The sequence below is a fragment of the Diaporthe batatas genome (genome assembly GCF_019321695.1).
Source record: "Diaporthe batatas strain CRI 302-4 chromosome Unknown Contig00001, whole genome shotgun sequence".
NCBI classification, from domain to species: Eukaryota; Fungi; Ascomycota; class Sordariomycetes; order Diaporthales; family Diaporthaceae; genus Diaporthe; species Diaporthe batatas.
The window spans coordinates 1404938-1421005 of NW_025408548.1; the positions used below are offsets into that span (position 1 = coordinate 1404938).

Sequence of the window (16068 nt, forward strand, 5' to 3'; positions counted from 1 at the left end):
ATAATATACTATTAAGGGCCTAATATATAGGTAAAAAAAGGGGTTTAATCCTTACTAAAATTAAGTTTTTTTTTCCTTTTTTTCATCCCTAACCTAACTATTTATTAACTAATTTTTAACTTAATTACTATTATATATAAGGTCTATAAAGCTATAAAATTAAGGAATTATAAACCTTATTTTTTACTAACTTATAAAATCTAATATTAGTAGATTTAAGAATTTCTAATATATATTAATATAATATTAAATCCTAATATAATATTAACCTTTTAATAGATTTTATTTATAATAATATTTTATTAACTTTTTATTAATATTTAGTTATAATATTTAGATTTTATTTAAATATTAATTTTTAACATAATTATACGCCGATATTAGGGACCCACCCTCCCCCTGGTAGGTACTTGGTAGGTAGACTGCAGGAGGGTGGGCGGAGCTGAGATGGGACACCTTCTTCATCATTCTTGATGGTATATTTGGCCTCAGTTCTACGGGAATCAAGTCAAAAGTCTGGGTTAGACTTCACTACTCACGGTGATCCTTGAAGGCAGCACTTGAGTTGAAGAGTAGGTCTGAGAGTCACCCAGTTGAGCAAATCTGTTTGAAGCCTGGACATCGTTTGTCTGCAACCGGGGTCGGCAAAATCTAGAACACCTGGGCACTTAAATACATTCACTTCTGTTTGGGTCGCCAATTTTGTGTTGGGTGTTGTGACAATCACAAGTAGTGAACCCAGGAGGTAAACGGAAATCACATTTGGATTCACCTGGAGATGCAGACCTTGGCCACCACATGTGCACTTAATGCCATCTCTCCACGAAAATCTCATTTCTAAACTTGCACACTTTCTACCAACCCACACACACCCATTCCCACACCACCATCGTCAAGATGCTGCCAGAATCTCTCAATAGTGCTTTTCAGCGGTACAAGCGTGATACCAACGCCATTGCGACATGGTTGGCCATCACCGCCGACAACAACGGCCACCCAGTCTATACAAACGCCAACAAGACAAGTGGACGAAAGGGCAAGGCAAGGAAGCAACACAAACCATCTTCCATCAATGAAGACACCAGCTCAAGCAACAACACCAGGACCTACCTGGTACCACTTAAAGCCTTCGTACCTCTCGCCACCTTCATCGCATCAGTGAAGCCCAAGATTCCTGTGCCTCTATTCTTGGCGTACACCATAGACCGTGTCATTGATGTTCGGACAACAGTTGCCCAAGTCATGGGAACAAAAGAGGACGGCGCCACCGATGAATCTGTTGTGACTCATCTCCACTTTGTGGATGTTCTGAAGCAGATCCGAGACATCTTCAGGCAACAGATGGAGACAGCCACACTCGACATCTCGAGATCTCCAATCGCCGCCACCAATGCCTCCACCACTGGCAGTGCTGAGGGAACGCAGGGCCCCAAGTATGCGTCGCTCAACCCCTTCAATATCCTTGATGTATACGAGACAGCAGAGCAAGTCTGTGGCTCGGAAGGGACGACCCCTCCCGCGGACCTCATCATCGAATATGAGCCTGAGCCCCAGGACACATATCACGAGGCATGCCTAGCATTCATGTCGCTTCTCAAGGCCTTTCTACATCAGCGCCAGAAGGTACGAGAGATATGGCACAACTACAAGGTCGGCCGCGTCTTCCTTGCCCCAGCTGCCATCGGCACCAACGAGGCGATTGAGATCTGCCGGCAGATGGAGGAAGATGTTGCCGCCGTGATCAGCAAGGGATCAAACGTGGTTGATCTGTTGGTCTCCGTGTTCAAGATAATGTGTCAGTTGGAAGGCCAGGACGTCAAGATCCCAGGCCAGGGGCGACGTAACACGACCAACTGGGACACCTACGAGATTGCGAACCTCACAATGTCGCATGTTGGCCGCATTCTCAGCAACGTCGTGTCTGAGAACCGCAAGGGGGGTCTCGACATCTACAACGGCTCTCAAGGATGGTACGACAAGACCATGGACAGGGCGTCATCAACCAACCGCCAAAAGTATGCCAAGGACAACAAGGCTCTCGTCGAAGTCATCTCAGACATCCGAGTCTTCGGTATCATCTCGGACAAGAAGACCACCGAGGACGAGTTCACACGCGGAGTCCACAAGCTTCTCAACACCAATGAGGTGGCTCTGTGGCAATGCATTGCAGCTCAGATATACTTGGACGTGCTCTACGAGCTCGAAGCAACCCCGAACCTTGCATGGAGCGAGATGGCCGGAACGGCCCACGTGATCAGGACCAGCCTTGTCCCCGCGCTCGCCGACCCAGGCGACGTCCACCTCGTCGAGAACTGGCGCGAGATTGAACAATCCTTGTACGAGCTCGCGGGGGCCTCATCTGAGTGGGACAACGATCCCATCGCTCTTTACAAGAGCCAGCGCGGGATTCCGGCCAAGCCGAATCAGTTTCTGCGCCGCCATCCACTTTACTGTGGCGTATGGGTGCACGAGATGCGTGCCAGGTTTCATGAAGCTGGAGTGTGTTTCGCGAGTGCCTTTGGCTATGTCCACCAGATGTACCAGCTCTACCATGCTTTGCGGCAGGAGAAGCTGCTGGGGCCACTATCGTTCTGGAGGGATATGGTGAGCCTGTTCCAAATGGTGAGTCGACTTCTTCGAACCCCTGTAAAAAGGCTGTGTGAAGCCATTCCAATCATACCTGGAGTTCGTCCCAAGAGTATTTCATTTTCATATATATGGATGGCTGACTTCTTCCATAGCAAGAGCAGGCAACCTTCTTTGTCGGAGACGTCCCTAATACCGCCCAAGAGTACCTCGATAACCTTCGCCTTAAGTCGGGACTTGCTGTCCTCGATCGACCCCAGGGCAAGAACAAGGGCAAGAACAAGAGACTGTCGGTTCCAAATGGTGAGCAAGGCAAGCTAAGGGAGCTCGGCACGATGTCGATGATCTTTAAGAAGCGCTTTCGCAAGACCTCCAGCCGTAGGGACATTACGACCGAGTACGTGCAGAAGATCATCGAGTCCAATGGGTTCCGTTTCGTGAAGAGGAACCACGGCAATTGGGACTTGCAGCGGGCAGAGGCGACGTCTGACTCGGACCGGACTCCCACCCCCGTCATTCCGGCAACCCAGCTCGTCGTCTGCGTGACCATGGCGATGAGGGCCGAAGCTCACGAGGTGGCGTTCAACTACTTCCTGCTGCACATGGACTGCTTCAGAATCTTGGAAGATATCCGCAAGATGATAGGTGACAGCACCGTTCAACGGCTGGCTCCCGACGCCCCCAAACAGAAGTGCCTGCCTTCCGTTGTCGCCATGGTCTTCAGGGATGCTGCTGGACAAGAGCCAGAGGGATTGATGCAACATGCCGCGTCCATCATGAGAAACCACTTTCTGAAGCCTTCTTCCATGGCTTCCACGATGGGCATGAGAGACCTTGGATTCGACCCTTGTAGGTGTGCACAGAACACTGGGAGGGTGAGTGCTCCCACCAACAACTGTATGAACTTGGAGTGCGGGAGAGGATCATGTGTGTGATGCACATGTGAAGGAAGCAGAGGTCTGCGCATAGACGTGCCGAAGCGAGGGAAGGACTTGAGGGTTGCTTTCTTTTGGGGCATACATTCATCTTGGGGACGGTCAAGAGCTTATGAGCTCCGCTTCATTTGTTGTAATTTCTGCATCCGTGGAACATGAAAGAGAAAGAGACCACGGGATAGCGGACGATAGGCCGTGTTATTAGGAATCTCACGAGTGGTTGTACTTAGCCACCCCCCCCCCCCGGTTCAGGAAACCATCTGCCAATTGAAAATTAGGTACCTAGGTTGCTATCATGATATTCCTGGTAGAATGATTCCACAAGCAGTGTCAGATTTCTCCGATTTACCATTCAGGGCATTGGTATGCGCGTACTATGTAGGCTCCGAGGCAGCTTACCCCAAATACCTCGGGATCGATGACACTGTTGGCAAGGGGAATTTATCGGGTACCTGCTGCCTAAACGGGCTAGCCTATCCCAACTGATGCCCCACCCTGAATCGGTCCCCATCAATTCCCCGACGTTGTGTCTTCCCAAAACTCCAAACGTCATCAACAACAAACGCCTCAGGCCCTTCTCTATTGAACCCTGAACCCACCCCACCCGAGGCAGCTTCCACCAGTGTTGTCAGCAGACAGTGTTCCATATTCTCACGCCCAAATGGATGGCCTGCCTCAGTTGCTCCAGCTTCCAGATGAGCTTCTGAGCGTTGTGACTTGGCATATCCCAACAGCAGCCGAAACAGCAGCTTTCGGTTCGACCTGCCGACGCCTTCGCAAGATTGTCTGCACCTCGCCGGTGTGGAGGGAACACTGTCTTACAACATGGAACTACTGGGAGCCTCGGCATGAACTGCCAGCCAAGCTCGCTCTACCTCCGCTTCAGACAGACTGGCGACAGCTCTACCTCCAGCGTGTCAGCAGCGACCTCGAGGCGGTGCACGTCTTCCAAGACATGATCTCGTCGGAGCGGAGTAGGATGAGCCGCATGGACGAGATTGCACAGAAGGGGCATGATGTGCAAGACCTCCTGCTCAACCTGAAGGACCGAACCCCTGAGCACGCTGAAGATGTTTTGGCCAGGCGGTGGTATGCCGATGCCATTCTCAAAATGATTCATCGTTCGAGAGCTGTTGACGTGTGGAGGAGATTTCAAACGGCTCGCGACATCACTACCGAGGAGGCCCTGTGTGCCTTTGATACTTTTGTGCTCACAGACTCTCTGGGCGATTTTGCTGCCGTCGAGAGACATTTCGACAGAATTGCAAAGTCTATCCGCGACAGCACAGCCAATTTCGAAGACAAGACCCCCAGGGAGAAGGCACTTCTTATCGCAGGGTACCTGTGGTCAGAGGGCCTTGTCGGTATGTCTGCCCGGCCGCCTGATGTCACCAACTATCACGCGTTGCGCAACAATTTCATTACCATGGCGCTCTTTTCCACCCATACCTCATTGCCGCTGCAGTCAGTAGTTATATACTGTGCAGTGGCTCGACGGTGTGGTGTCATTGCCACCCCGTCCAATTTCCCGCGTCACGTCCATGCCGTCGTCCAAGCCCCTCCGGACCAGACAATGGACGGCGCACCGAAGACGTCAGGAACAGATCCCGAATTCATGCACATCGATGTATGGCAAGAGCCCCATCAGCTGAACGAGGACCTGTTGCGCCTCCGCCTTTTGCAGAACCACATACCCGTAGACGAGCATGACCGACAGCTTGGTCCATCAGACGGAGTAAACACGTTGGTCCGCGCCGCTCGGAACGTCTTGGTTTCTGTCAACAACGCTCGTTTGCACCAAGAAGGAGGTGACACGCCTTCAGACGAGCCCTCGTACGACCCAGATCCAACATCAGCACAGTACGCATCCTTTTGGGCCATGTGCTTGCTGCTCGATGAAGGTGGTGGGTCGATGCAGCGGAGAGAGTTTGTCCAGGTGCTTCTGCAGATATTCCTCAAGCAGTTCCCAGAAGATTTCGCCCTGTTCGAGGAGTGGGCATTGCCGATGCTCGAGGGGTCGCTGGACTACGGTCGGGCGGAGGAATTGATCGAAGAACTCGTGGCCACGGATGCCGAACCCATAGAGCCGAAAATCCGCGCAGCATTGATCGGCGAGATCCAGTTTCGGGTCGGTCAGCATTTTGAGCACCGCCGCTACGGCTACAAGGGCTTCATCGTCGGCTGGGACGGACGGTGCGAGGCTGACACGGAATGGATTGAGATGATGCAGGTTGACAACCTTCGTCGTGGAAGGTTGCAGCCTTTTTACAACATTGTTGCTGAAGATAAGAGCCAGCGATATGTGGCAGAGGAGAACATCGTGATCGACAGAGAACGGCCATCAGAGAAGCTGCTGCAGCTTGCCGGGCGGTATTTCAAGCGCTGGGATGACAGGGAGTGCAAGTTTGTGAGCATCATACAGGAGCAGTACCCCGACGACTGATGCGACCAGTAAAATCCCCTACCACCTTCCAGCAAGCACTTTGGCTTGTGCAACACAATGAGCGAGGTCTCGTTTGCCCACAACGGTTGCGGGCACAAGCTCGGGGGCTTCATGGCTTGACTGTCTTTTACGGAGTTGATATAATCGAATAACATTTGTGAGAGGCAGACTGATACTCAAGTGCCGTACGTCCATATGGCTTGTCTGCGTACGATGTGTTGCACCCGTGGACCTGTCGGCTGATGAGAAAACAGGCACGGTCTTCAGATTCCACAGAACTGCATATTTAGAAACAACCTCGGCAATTTTATCCTGATCCTACGTAATCATATACAATAGGGGAATGCTTCCCGATGCCGCGATGACACTACAGGGCCTAGTGAATCTTCTCTATTCGCACCTCCATCCCTGCTGGCCGCAGAGTGAAGCCAGGGTTCTCGACCTTAAACGGCTTGTCGATGCTCAGGAAGCGATAGCCCCGCACCATCTCAGCCAGGATAATCTTGATTTCGAACATGGCGAACAGTCTGCCGATGCATATTCTCGGGCCGCTGGAAAACGGCGAGAACGCGTACGGGTTCTGCTGGTCACCCTTGAGTCGCTCCCAGCGGGTCGGGTCCACCTCGTCGACGTCTTCACCCCAGATCTGAGGATTGAAGAGCGTAACGGATGGGCAAAGATCGAGGAGGGTGCCCTTCGGTATGACGACCCCCTCCACTATGACATCTTCGCTGGCTGCGCGGTGGTAGGTGGTTGCTTTGATGGGTCAGTCGCCAGGAGCAGGGGGTGACGATTTGGCCGGACTCAACTTACACGGCGAGTAAACTCGCATAGACTCCTTGGCAAAGCATTCGAGGTATGGCAGCTTGTCCAGCTCTGCAAACGACGCATCAGGCGAGACAGTAGCGAGCTCCGCACGGAGCCGGTCTTGGATGTCCTGCCTCGTCGCCATGATATAACAGCTCCACGACAGCATATTGGCAGAAGTGTCGTGGCCCGCGGCCATGATCTCCAAAAGGTGGCCCAGGAACTCATCCTCGCCCATGCCCTCCGTCGCGCCCCCGGGCCCGCTCTCCTCCACGATAAAGGTGACAAGGTCGCGCGACTGGCTCATCTCGTGGGTCCCCGCAGCCTTTGCAGCCGTGACCTCGCGGTATCGGGTGTGGATGATGGTCCGGAGCACGTCATTGAGCCACTCCATGGCGAAGAGAAACTCGCGGTTGGCCTTGAGGGGTAGCCAGCGCAGTGGTATGTGGCCGTTCGCGAAGAGCAGGATCTTTCCCATGGTTCCCGGGGCGAAGAAGACGTCGTAGGCCTCGTGGAAGGTGCACTCCCGCTTAGGCTTGGTCGTTCTGCCTGTATCGAGGGCTTGGCCGTTCTCATTACTCGTCCCGGGCTTGACGTAGTTGAGGTCAACACCGAGGACGACGGTGCCCATGATGTCTAGGATCGCTCGCATAAATGTGTCTATGCAGTCGAATGTCCCAGTCTTGCCATCATTGTTCGATATGCATTGGTCGAAAAATTGGCAGATATCACGGGCCTTGTCCTTGAATACTGGTTCGAGCTTGCGGATGCTCTTGAGCGAGAAGGAGTTCGTGAGCATCTTTCGGTGAGCGCGATGTTCGGCACCCTCCATGAGAATAACTCCATGTCCGGCGACTTCTTTCACTACTCGGAGAAACCATTGCGGCTTGACGAACGTGTAGCAGTTATCGTAGAGCACATTCTTGTGCGCGGCAAGGCTGTTCGGTACCAGGATCTCAGAGTTGAGGAACCCGAGATAGCGGATGAAGGGCGCATCTGGGTGCTCCTTCATCCATTCCACATAAAGAGTGGTAGGGGTTTCGGCGCGAATGAGATTGAGGCCCTGGCCAAAAAGGAGGTTGTTGTTCTTGGTTCCAGTCAGGCCACATGCGACTTCTCGTGCTCATCCCGGATCAAAGTGACTTACCTTGGGACCGGGGACATGACGTAGGGGCGAGAAATATTTATGGTAAAGGAAGATCCGATAGAATTTGAGCGCCAGATACTGTGCCAGGAAAGTATAAAAAACTGTATGCGAGACAGGAAGCGAGATCTGGTTCGATCCCTCGAACCAAAATCTCGCAGCGGCGAACCATTCGGCGGACGCAAGACCTGCACAGATCAGGAGATCCATAACTTTAGAATGTGAGAAACAGACCTCGGGAGGCACTGAAACTTCCTCTGGTGGTTGTACAGAAGAGACCAGAGGGAAAAATAAATGAAGCAGCGAATGGAAGAGAGCATGCACAGCTCGGGGGGTTCAATCGAGAGTTTTGGCTTCTGATACGCCCTATGCGCGGCCTCCGCTCTGGTGCTACCTATTGATGTTGCATTGTCGGCCGAAGGACGCATCACCCTAATTCATGGGGGCTACCATCGATCCGAGGAGTTTGGGTGTGGTGGATACACAACAGCTCAAAAGTCCAGCCCAACGGCTAAAATGCGCATTGGCGATTGATCGAGCTAGGTTCCTACTGGTAGACCCTGCCGTTTTCTCGTGCTAAAAATTCTAGATCCAAGCCCAGGGGGCGACTAAGCAAGCCATTATTCCCACAATCCCACGCAGCAAGATTTGCAGCCAGATTCCAGGGCCGTTGAACGGGGAAAACCCGCTCAATCCCACGTTGTTGACGTGCTGCTCACTGTAAGTGGGTAGCCCGATTGCTGGCCTGATACCCTGCAGACCGGCATCCCTTTTGAGAGGTTGATCGTCTGATCCCCCTGAAGGAAATGTCTGGGAGAGCCTTATATAGGGGGGCTTTTGGACGAGGAATGCCTGCACATGCTCTTCGCCTCTCTGCAAGAATCTGGAAATGCATTTTCCGCCGGCGTTGATGGCTGAAAGCTCTTCTAAATGCTGGTGCCCCTTTGCTCGTCGACCGTAGTTGGTAGTAGCCTTTTCTTTCATGCAATTCTTCGGCCTGTGAGAGTGCAGATGGAATACAAGTTCTAAGACCCCTCTCTGCCGTTGAATGCATCCCTTGTCTCTTCCATGGCGCAGGAAAAGCTCACTGGTCAGAAACTCATTGACCTCGCATCAAAGCAGAAGCCCATTCAGATTGGTGGTCTTCCAAAAGCAATAATAGGTCTCTCTGCGACTCTTTGCGTTGTCAGCGGGCTATGCATGATCCTGCGTATCTTCGTCAGAGCTTGGTTCTTGCGCAGGGAGCGCTCATGGGGTTGGGATGACACCCTCGCGCTGTTGAGCTTCGTGAGTTAACTGTCCCGTTGCCCAAGTCGACTCACTTCTGGCTAACGGCTTCATTTTCGTAGTTGACATTCGTGCCCGAGTGCGCATTCGTCATCATCGCGGCGAAATATGGGCTGGGTACCAGGGATGCGGAGCTCAATGAGCTCGTAACAGCACAAGCTTCCCTGATGATGGGGAACTGGCAGATGTTCTACGCTGCATCAACAAACTTGATCAAGGCTGCCATTGCAGTCACACTGCTGCGTCTCACGGACCAGCCCAAGTACCGTTGGCCCATAACCGCTGCTTTGGTCACGACACCCATCTTCACCGCCGCTGTGGTCATCGTCCTCATAATTACTTGCCGCCCTGTTGGGGCCCAGTGGGACCTCGACCTTGGGCCTTGTCCTCTGCACAACTGGCTGGCGATTCTCAGCTACCCCTTTACCGCGATGACCATCATCTTGGACTGGGGCTGTGCAATCATACCATGGCTTCTGATCAGAAAGCTGCAGTTGAACAAGCGGATCAAGAGGTCCCTCATATTAGTCCTTGGCCTTGGCGGCACTGCCAGCGTCGGTGCGATAGCGCGCTTACCGTACCTGAAACACTATACAATTCCAGAAGATCAGCTTTGTGAGTTTAAGGCATTCGCCCTGGGCTAGAGAGAAGATGTTGTTGCTGACATCAAACCAAGATTACATGGCCAACATAGTGATCTGGTCGGTTTTCGAAAATGGCGTTGGCATTATAGCAGCATCACTGCCGCCTATCCACAAGCTCTTCAAGTATTTCGATGACTCCTCGGCGGGCGATAGCACAACAGCAGGCGCCGGGGCCTTCGAGACCATCGGCGGGACGCCCCTCAGCCAGCCCTCGGGCGCCTTTGAGCTCAAGCCGCTGCGGAGCTCTACCAGGCTGACCATGACCAATAAATCTGGACAGTGGGATCGCCTGGATGATGAGACTCCCGGTCAGGAACACATAACTGTACGCAGGACTTTCAGCATAATAGAGGAGAATGATGCGGAGATGGCGCAAAAGGTCAGGAGTGAGAAATCTGGGCGGGCCGTGATTGTGCCCAGGTTGTGAACTAGGTACGAGCTTGGCTCGGGTGTCCGCCACGCGGCTTGGGCATGTTTACTTCTCAACCTTTTGCATACCAAGCTCCAATGGGAAAATTCTCTGCGGGAAGCTACCTAGGTATCCTATCCTTCTCACATTCCATATAACAGCCTATTATTTGCTTAGTAATAGTAGGACTCGATAGACTACATAGTTAAAATATGGGCTTTAGCAACAATTTCTCATCAGGATTAACAGTTGTATTCATGGCAGCAATTCCTCCTTGAGCAACAAACAATCCCTAGCTTCTAGTTAGTTCGCCAAACAGGCCACTGTCTACTTTAGGACCAAGACTACTCAAGAAGGAATTACTCTACGAGTCTTTCTTATGCGTAGATAAGCTTAGTACGTGAAGAAAGCCAATTCTAAGCGCATTCCTCTCTATGCTTCTTAATTCCCTAACTCTTCTCCTTCTTCATAGGTGCTAATTTAAAGATACTATAATATACCTTCCTTAACCTTAACCTCGTTCTACCTATGGGCATATAACTAGAGGGCTAATTAGAAGCTAGGGATTATTTGTTGCTGAAGGAGGAATTGTTACTAGAAGAATTACTGTTTATTCTAAGAGGTATATTAATACCCTCTAGTATTTGTTGCTAATACCTATAGACTGACGGTACGGTGTGGAAGAGAACTCTACGGGAACTAGACTTTTTATTACATTACAATGTCGTGGTGTAATACTGGTAAGCTTTGTCGAACAGACTGTGGTAATAATATATGTGATATTACATTAAAGCTTGCTTCTTCAACTTAGAAGTCGTTGGAATACTAAAACATTGCGAGATCCGTATGTGGGTTGTGATTTCTTCCCTCTCACAGGGCCAAGCAGAATGCGCGGTGCAACATTCAACCTCGATCTCGACATCTGGAATCCTTCTCTCAGCGGCCATAGCTATAGCCGGTCGCAACCATTCCCCAGAATTTCTCTGTGCCTCTGCGAATGGCAGCTAGGAAGTGAGCCCTAGACGCGAAGTTCTGTCTGGTCGAACCAGGGCTGTCAACCCCCGTTCGCGTGGGGCAAGCAGCTGGTCCCTGAGCAAGCCACTGCCTCCAGGCCTTCTGCTTCAGCACGTCGACGATAGTCTTCCTGCATCCGATATCCTCCAGCAGGTTCCAGGTGTTGTAGGCAATCTGGGGCTTTGCCAGGCTTTCCAAAACGGTCTGGAATTTCTCCATCGGGGAGGTCATGCAGAAGTGGGCGAGGATGATAAACGCCTCAATCCAGGCGTCGATGACCTCTCCATCCGTGGTTGACTCCGTCTTCCGAAACTCAATTGTTTGCTTCTCGGAGGCCATGAAGAGGTTGAAGAAGTTGTAGGCAGCAAAGTCATGTTTTCCGATGCTGGGATGGACGCGGAGCAGCTCCCTCAGCTGGTGGCGGTTGATGGCCTGCCAAATGGTGCCAAGGTTCTTCTTCTCTGTAGCCTCTGAATCCAAGAATTCCAAGACTGCAGCATGGTCGTCATCACGGCTTGCTAGGATAGGGCTATGATTCAGTGCAAGGTTGGAGTGATATCGTAGAGAGCGATGATGAAAAGCGCTGTTGGAAGCGCTGTGTGCAGGATGGTAGAGCTTGTCAAGCCGCTCCTCAGCTAGCCACAGGATTGAAGCCATCTGTTTGAAAGAAAGTAGGTCAAAAGCCTGCATCTTCTCCGGCCGGATGTGAACATGCATGCTGCACTCTGGAGTAAGGTGGATCTGGATTTGATTCTTGATTCTCTCGATGCATTTTCCGGGGGTTGGCAGAGCGCGCCAGGCGAGCAAGGTGGAAGCAGAGGCTGGGTCCTGGCTGACAAACGCCTCTTTGATGACAATGGTCATCTCCACAGCCAAGACGCCATCGTATCCTGGAAGTGCAATCTTAGGAAGGTTGCACTGTCTCTGCACAATGTTGAACTGCTTCCATGCCTCTGTCTTGTCCTTGCGTCGCTGATCGAGCTCGCTTTCGGTGCAAGTCGGGTAGTGTTCTTTGTCAAAGACCAGGTACTTCACCGCGTTTGCCACGCACTGCTGAATCCAAGCATCGTGAAACTCATCTGTGAAGCCTGGAAGATTGGTAAGTCGGGTAATTCGGACTATTTGTCGGTCTGGGTGTAGCCCGCGCTTCTCTCGGGGTGGCTCTGGGCTGTCCTTCCAGAGCCAGGGAACGTAGAACTGGAACTCTTGTCCTGTGGTCCAGAGGGCGGGAGAGGTATCGTCTTCGCTGGGTGTGGCACCGCTCTTCTGAATTGCTGTGGTGGACTCTTCTGAGTCACGGCTCCGTATCTTGGAGACGGCCTGCTTGAACCTCTTCATATTGCCGATTCCTGCAATTAGTTTCCTTGTCGTTGGGGGTGTAACGGGTTGGTGACCAAACACAGTTATCTGACTGGGGGTTTGTGGCCGTAGTTGTCTGACTGGCACCCGATCTGTGGAGTACGCAAAGAACGAAGCTTAACGAAGCCGTGAAAGAATTGATTCTAGGCACCAAGGACTTGGGACGAGTATGGTAGTGAGTGTGGACAGAAAGAAGACCGATTGCTGGAGGTCAAGGGGACACAGGTCTGGCTGTGTTGGTCTTCAGCAAGAAAACACGCGTTTGCAGGCTGCCAAATTCACAAAGTTGACAGGAAGATTGGGATGGGCTGCACACTTTTGCACCAGAGCTCCGTTTGTCACTTTGGTAATCGGTCGGACGCCCACCACCCACGGAAAATTCACACGTGTCGCCGAAACACTGTTCTGGAAATCACTTTGGCTGCTCCAGTCGAGATTTAAGTCTCAGTCTCGAATCACTTTCCCTAGTACTCCCGATGCTTATTACCCCATGCTGAGCCACGCCCTTCCTGTCCTCGCAGCCCTCCCAACAAGAAATACCAGAAAACAAAACAAAAGAAGAAGAGCCGTTTGCTGTCAGATGAGCCTCAGCATCCCAGAACTTAGACATGAGTTGTGATCACATCAAAAATGCTGTTCCTCCAACCCTGGTCACTCTCACCCTCTCGAATCTTCTGCTTGGCTTGAGCAGCCTCCTCATTCCACACCTTGACGATGCTGCCAGGAGCATAGACGCCCTTGAATACGCCAGTACCAGGCTCCACCAACCCAACCCTGGTGTACAAATCTGGGTCTTCCTCTGGCACAAGCCTAGCGGCAACAGCCTTGATGAAGGTCATAAGATCAGCTGGGTCAGCGATGCGAGTAGCCCGCAGTCTCTCACGGGCATACAGGAGCTCTCGGTTCGCCGCGTGTATCAGGTCTCCAATGGCCGTTGATATCTGCACCTCCATAGCCTTCCGGATAATGGGGACCAGGACAGGCTTCAGGGCAAACGCTGCATAGGCGAACTTGGACTTGCGGAGGCTGTAGTTGAGCTTGTGGATGTGAACGCGGACGTCCCGGAGGGACAGTATACTCTCGAGGCGCTCCTTGGCTATCTCGACGTCGATCTCAATATCGATACCCTTCTCGTCCAGCTCAAACGATGCGATGCCCTCGTCAGCGATCTCGAAAAGCCCCGAGCGCGTCCGCAGCCAGAAGCCGACCTCCTCAGCACGAATCGACAGACCGTCAATCTTGATGGTCATGAGCGACTGCACGCTTGAGGTGGTTCTAGTACGAGCTTTACGAATCTCTAGATCGTTCCGTGTCTCTATGCGAAGCCTGTATGGTAGGAACGAAGTGTTGTTGACGGTCACACCGGGTTCGATGACAAGGTTCTCGAGCAGGAGATCGACCTCCGGAGTCGAGACCTCGACTCTCGGTATCGGGACGTACTGGATCGCCTGCACAAACATAGGGACAAAGACATTGATGGCGTCAGTCACCAGCTCTGTGTTGGTGTACTGGTGTGCAGGCGAAAGTATTTTAGCGATGTACGTAGACGTCCGGATCAGCTTCGCAATATCTTCGTCTCTGAGCACAGATTGGAAGGTGGATTGCAGCTTGGCGAGAAGCCCGTCCACCTCATCCCGTAGCGAGGAATCCGAAGTCAGCTGCCGTGACTTTGTTCGTAAATCCTGGAACCTCTCCTCGGCATAATCAAAGAATCCGGGGTCGGTCAGCATCTCTTGGACGGCATTTCCTGCTTGCCGGACAAGTTGGTCGAACTCGGGGTCGCTCTTCCCATGCTCCATGAGCTGTTTGAATCTCCTCTCGAGCTCCGTCCACTCTTTGGCGTCACCAAATGACTTCAAGAACGTCCAAAAGTTTTTCACCGCCTTCTCAGTTTCCGGATTGGTATGGATATCCCGTTCGGCTGTTCCGGCCGTCTCTTCGAAGACATGCGAATAGACCAAGGCGTACCGTTGCAGGATCTTGGCCAACATGGAAACTGACTCGGAATAATCTGTGCGGCCCCTCAACTTCGTGACAGCCTGCTTCAGTCGGTATAGTAATGTGCTTTTCTCGTCGCCTTTGATTTTGTCGACGAAGCTGTGTTCGGCCTCCTGAGCCACTTCAGCAACGCTCTCCGCCACCACATTTGCAACCTCAGAAACCTCCTGTTGCAGTTCTTTGTTCGTAGGAGCAGAGTCGCCATCTGCACCGGGGCGCTTCAAGGCTTCTTGGTCTTCTTGGGACGGCTCGATGCGTTCAGCTGCTTTTTGAGACACCTCCGAGAGAGTGAAAGCTGTGTCGCGGAACACTTCACGCCCAATGGTGTTCAGATCGGAAAGAAAGATCCTGAAATCCGAATTCGTCAGCAGCAGGGTGCCAACTGTTTGGAGACTCTTGTATGCTGTAAAACTGTCAGCAGCTGGTCATGCCGTGACTCCTGCAGCCCACAAACCTGCTGCCGTCTGAGCCTTGGAGGTTGCCTTGGCTGTGCGGTTCGCGATATCCTCCATGTCCACAGAGACCCTTGCCTTGGTCAAGTACCAAATGAAGTCCTCGATCTGGTCATGGCCATTCTTGTGCATGAGCAGGTCCATGAACTGCTTGAGCCAGACCTTGACATAATGCACCAGTGCTCGTCCTGAATCACTGAGGTCCTCGTTCTCCGGATTGAGGACATCTGAAGCAATGATGGTTCTCAGGTTGACGATCACCTGCTCGTTGGACGGCATGAACCCCTGTGACAGGGCACGTAGCATCTGATAGCTGTGAAGCTTCTGGTGCAGCTCTCTCTGGAGAACTGTGTCATCGCGGTATTGTGGGAGGAGAGGATCATGGTCGTAGTCCTCTGGGAGTGAGAAGCAGGGGAGGCACCAGCAGAAGACACCCAGCACCTCTGTGAGTGATGCCATGATGGGTGACTTCGTGCCGAGACGTTGTGGATCAGGGTTGGTCCCAGTGTGTTGCAGATGAAATAAACCGAACAAATCAAAGGCTGTCAGGATTTCATGAAAGTTCTAAAGAGGATCCAGATACCTTGAATGGTCACGCCTTGTTGTTGCAAGTTGCTGCCGAACGATGACCTCAGGTGTGTTGACAGGGGAATGACTTCTGAACAGGTCAGGGGTGGCCTAGCAGTGACCAGGCGATGACGTCGAAGGTCAAAGCAGGGGTGACCATGCCAGTGGAAGTCGAGACCAAGTGGGGCTTAGGTAAGCAGTGCAACGACATCACTCTCCCAAGGCAGCAAGACATCTTGCTGGCATTGAATTCTCTAAAAGGACCTATCTTGTGCAACATCAAATTGATTCAAAATGCCACTTTTTGAATCTCTTTTGGATTGAACCTGTCTATGAGAGCCCTGGTGGGGTTGGGGCTTATGTAATTACATGCCAAGTAATGGAAATCAACAAGTGCACCTGCAACTGAGTGGCGGTCTAAGC

The 16068-nt window shown here is 52.0% G+C and overlaps 5 protein-coding genes across 5 annotated transcripts; 2 read left to right on the forward strand and 3 right to left on the reverse strand.

Moving 5' to 3' along the window:
- Positions 1–897: 897 nt before the first annotated feature.
- On the forward strand, positions 898–5964 carry KVR01_000654 (uncharacterized protein; the record flags this gene model as incomplete). Its single annotated transcript, XM_044791876.1, has 3 exons — positions 898–2622; positions 2742–3439; positions 4161–5964. 3 exons carry the CDS (start codon positions 898–900, stop codon positions 5962–5964), a joined length of 4227 nt encoding a protein of 1408 aa, XP_044650603.1.
- Positions 5965–6340: 376 nt separating this feature from the next.
- KVR01_000291 (uncharacterized protein) lies at positions 6341–8222 on the reverse strand (the record flags this gene model as incomplete). Its single annotated transcript, XM_044783212.1, has 4 exons — positions 7919–8222; positions 7046–7858; positions 6778–6994; positions 6341–6720 (listed from the first exon to the last, which is right to left on the reverse strand). Exons 1-4 carry the CDS (start codon positions 8123–8125, stop codon positions 6341–6343), a joined length of 1617 nt encoding a protein of 538 aa, XP_044650240.1. The 5' UTR covers positions 8126–8222.
- A 605-nt stretch (positions 8223–8827) lies between these two features.
- Positions 8828–10484, forward strand: KVR01_000805 (uncharacterized protein). Its single transcript, XM_044781915.1, has 3 exons — positions 8828–9202; positions 9265–9817; positions 9879–10484. The coding sequence occupies exons 1-3, from the start codon at positions 8984–8986 to the stop codon at positions 10271–10273; spliced, it is 1167 nt and encodes a 388-aa protein (XP_044650754.1). The 5' UTR covers positions 8828–8983; the 3' UTR covers positions 10274–10484.
- Positions 10485–11191: 707 nt separating this feature from the next.
- On the reverse strand, positions 11192–12607 carry KVR01_000041 (uncharacterized protein; the record flags this gene model as incomplete). Its single annotated transcript, XM_044791546.1, has 1 exon — positions 11192–12607. The coding sequence occupies one exon, from the start codon at positions 12605–12607 to the stop codon at positions 11192–11194; it is 1416 nt and encodes a 471-aa protein (XP_044649990.1).
- Positions 12608–12790: 183 nt separating this feature from the next.
- KVR01_000049 (uncharacterized protein) lies at positions 12791–15752 on the reverse strand. The gene is made up of 2 exons (XM_044792607.1): positions 15081–15752; positions 12791–15029 (listed from the first exon to the last, which is right to left on the reverse strand). The coding sequence occupies exons 1-2, from the start codon at positions 15535–15537 to the stop codon at positions 13231–13233; spliced, it is 2256 nt and encodes a 751-aa protein (XP_044649998.1). The 5' UTR covers positions 15538–15752; the 3' UTR covers positions 12791–13230.
- Between the last annotated feature and the right edge of the window lie 316 nt (positions 15753–16068).

What these genes read in the sequence shown, in the direction of transcription:
- KVR01_000805 (XM_044781915.1), top strand. Translation starts at nt 8,984, where the DNA reads ATGGCGCAGGAAAAGCTCACTGGTCAGAAACTCATTGACCTCGCATCA. An exon ending in CCCTCGCGCTGTTGAGCTTC is followed by an intron (nt 9,203 to 9,264) that starts GTGAGTTAACTG and finishes TCATTTTCGTAG; the next exon opens with TTGACATTCGTGCCCGAGTG. An exon ending in AATTCCAGAAGATCAGCTTT is followed by an intron (nt 9,818 to 9,878) that starts GTGAGTTTAAGG and finishes CATCAAACCAAG; the next exon opens with ATTACATGGCCAACATAGTG.
- KVR01_000049 (XM_044792607.1), bottom strand. Translation starts at nt 15,537, where the DNA reads ATGGCATCACTCACAGAGGTGCTGGGTGTCTTCTGCTGGTGCCTCCCC. An exon ending in CAAGGCTCAGACGGCAGCAG is followed by an intron (nt 15,030 to 15,080) that starts GTTTGTGGGCTG and finishes ACAGTTTTACAG; the next exon opens with CATACAAGAGTCTCCAAACA.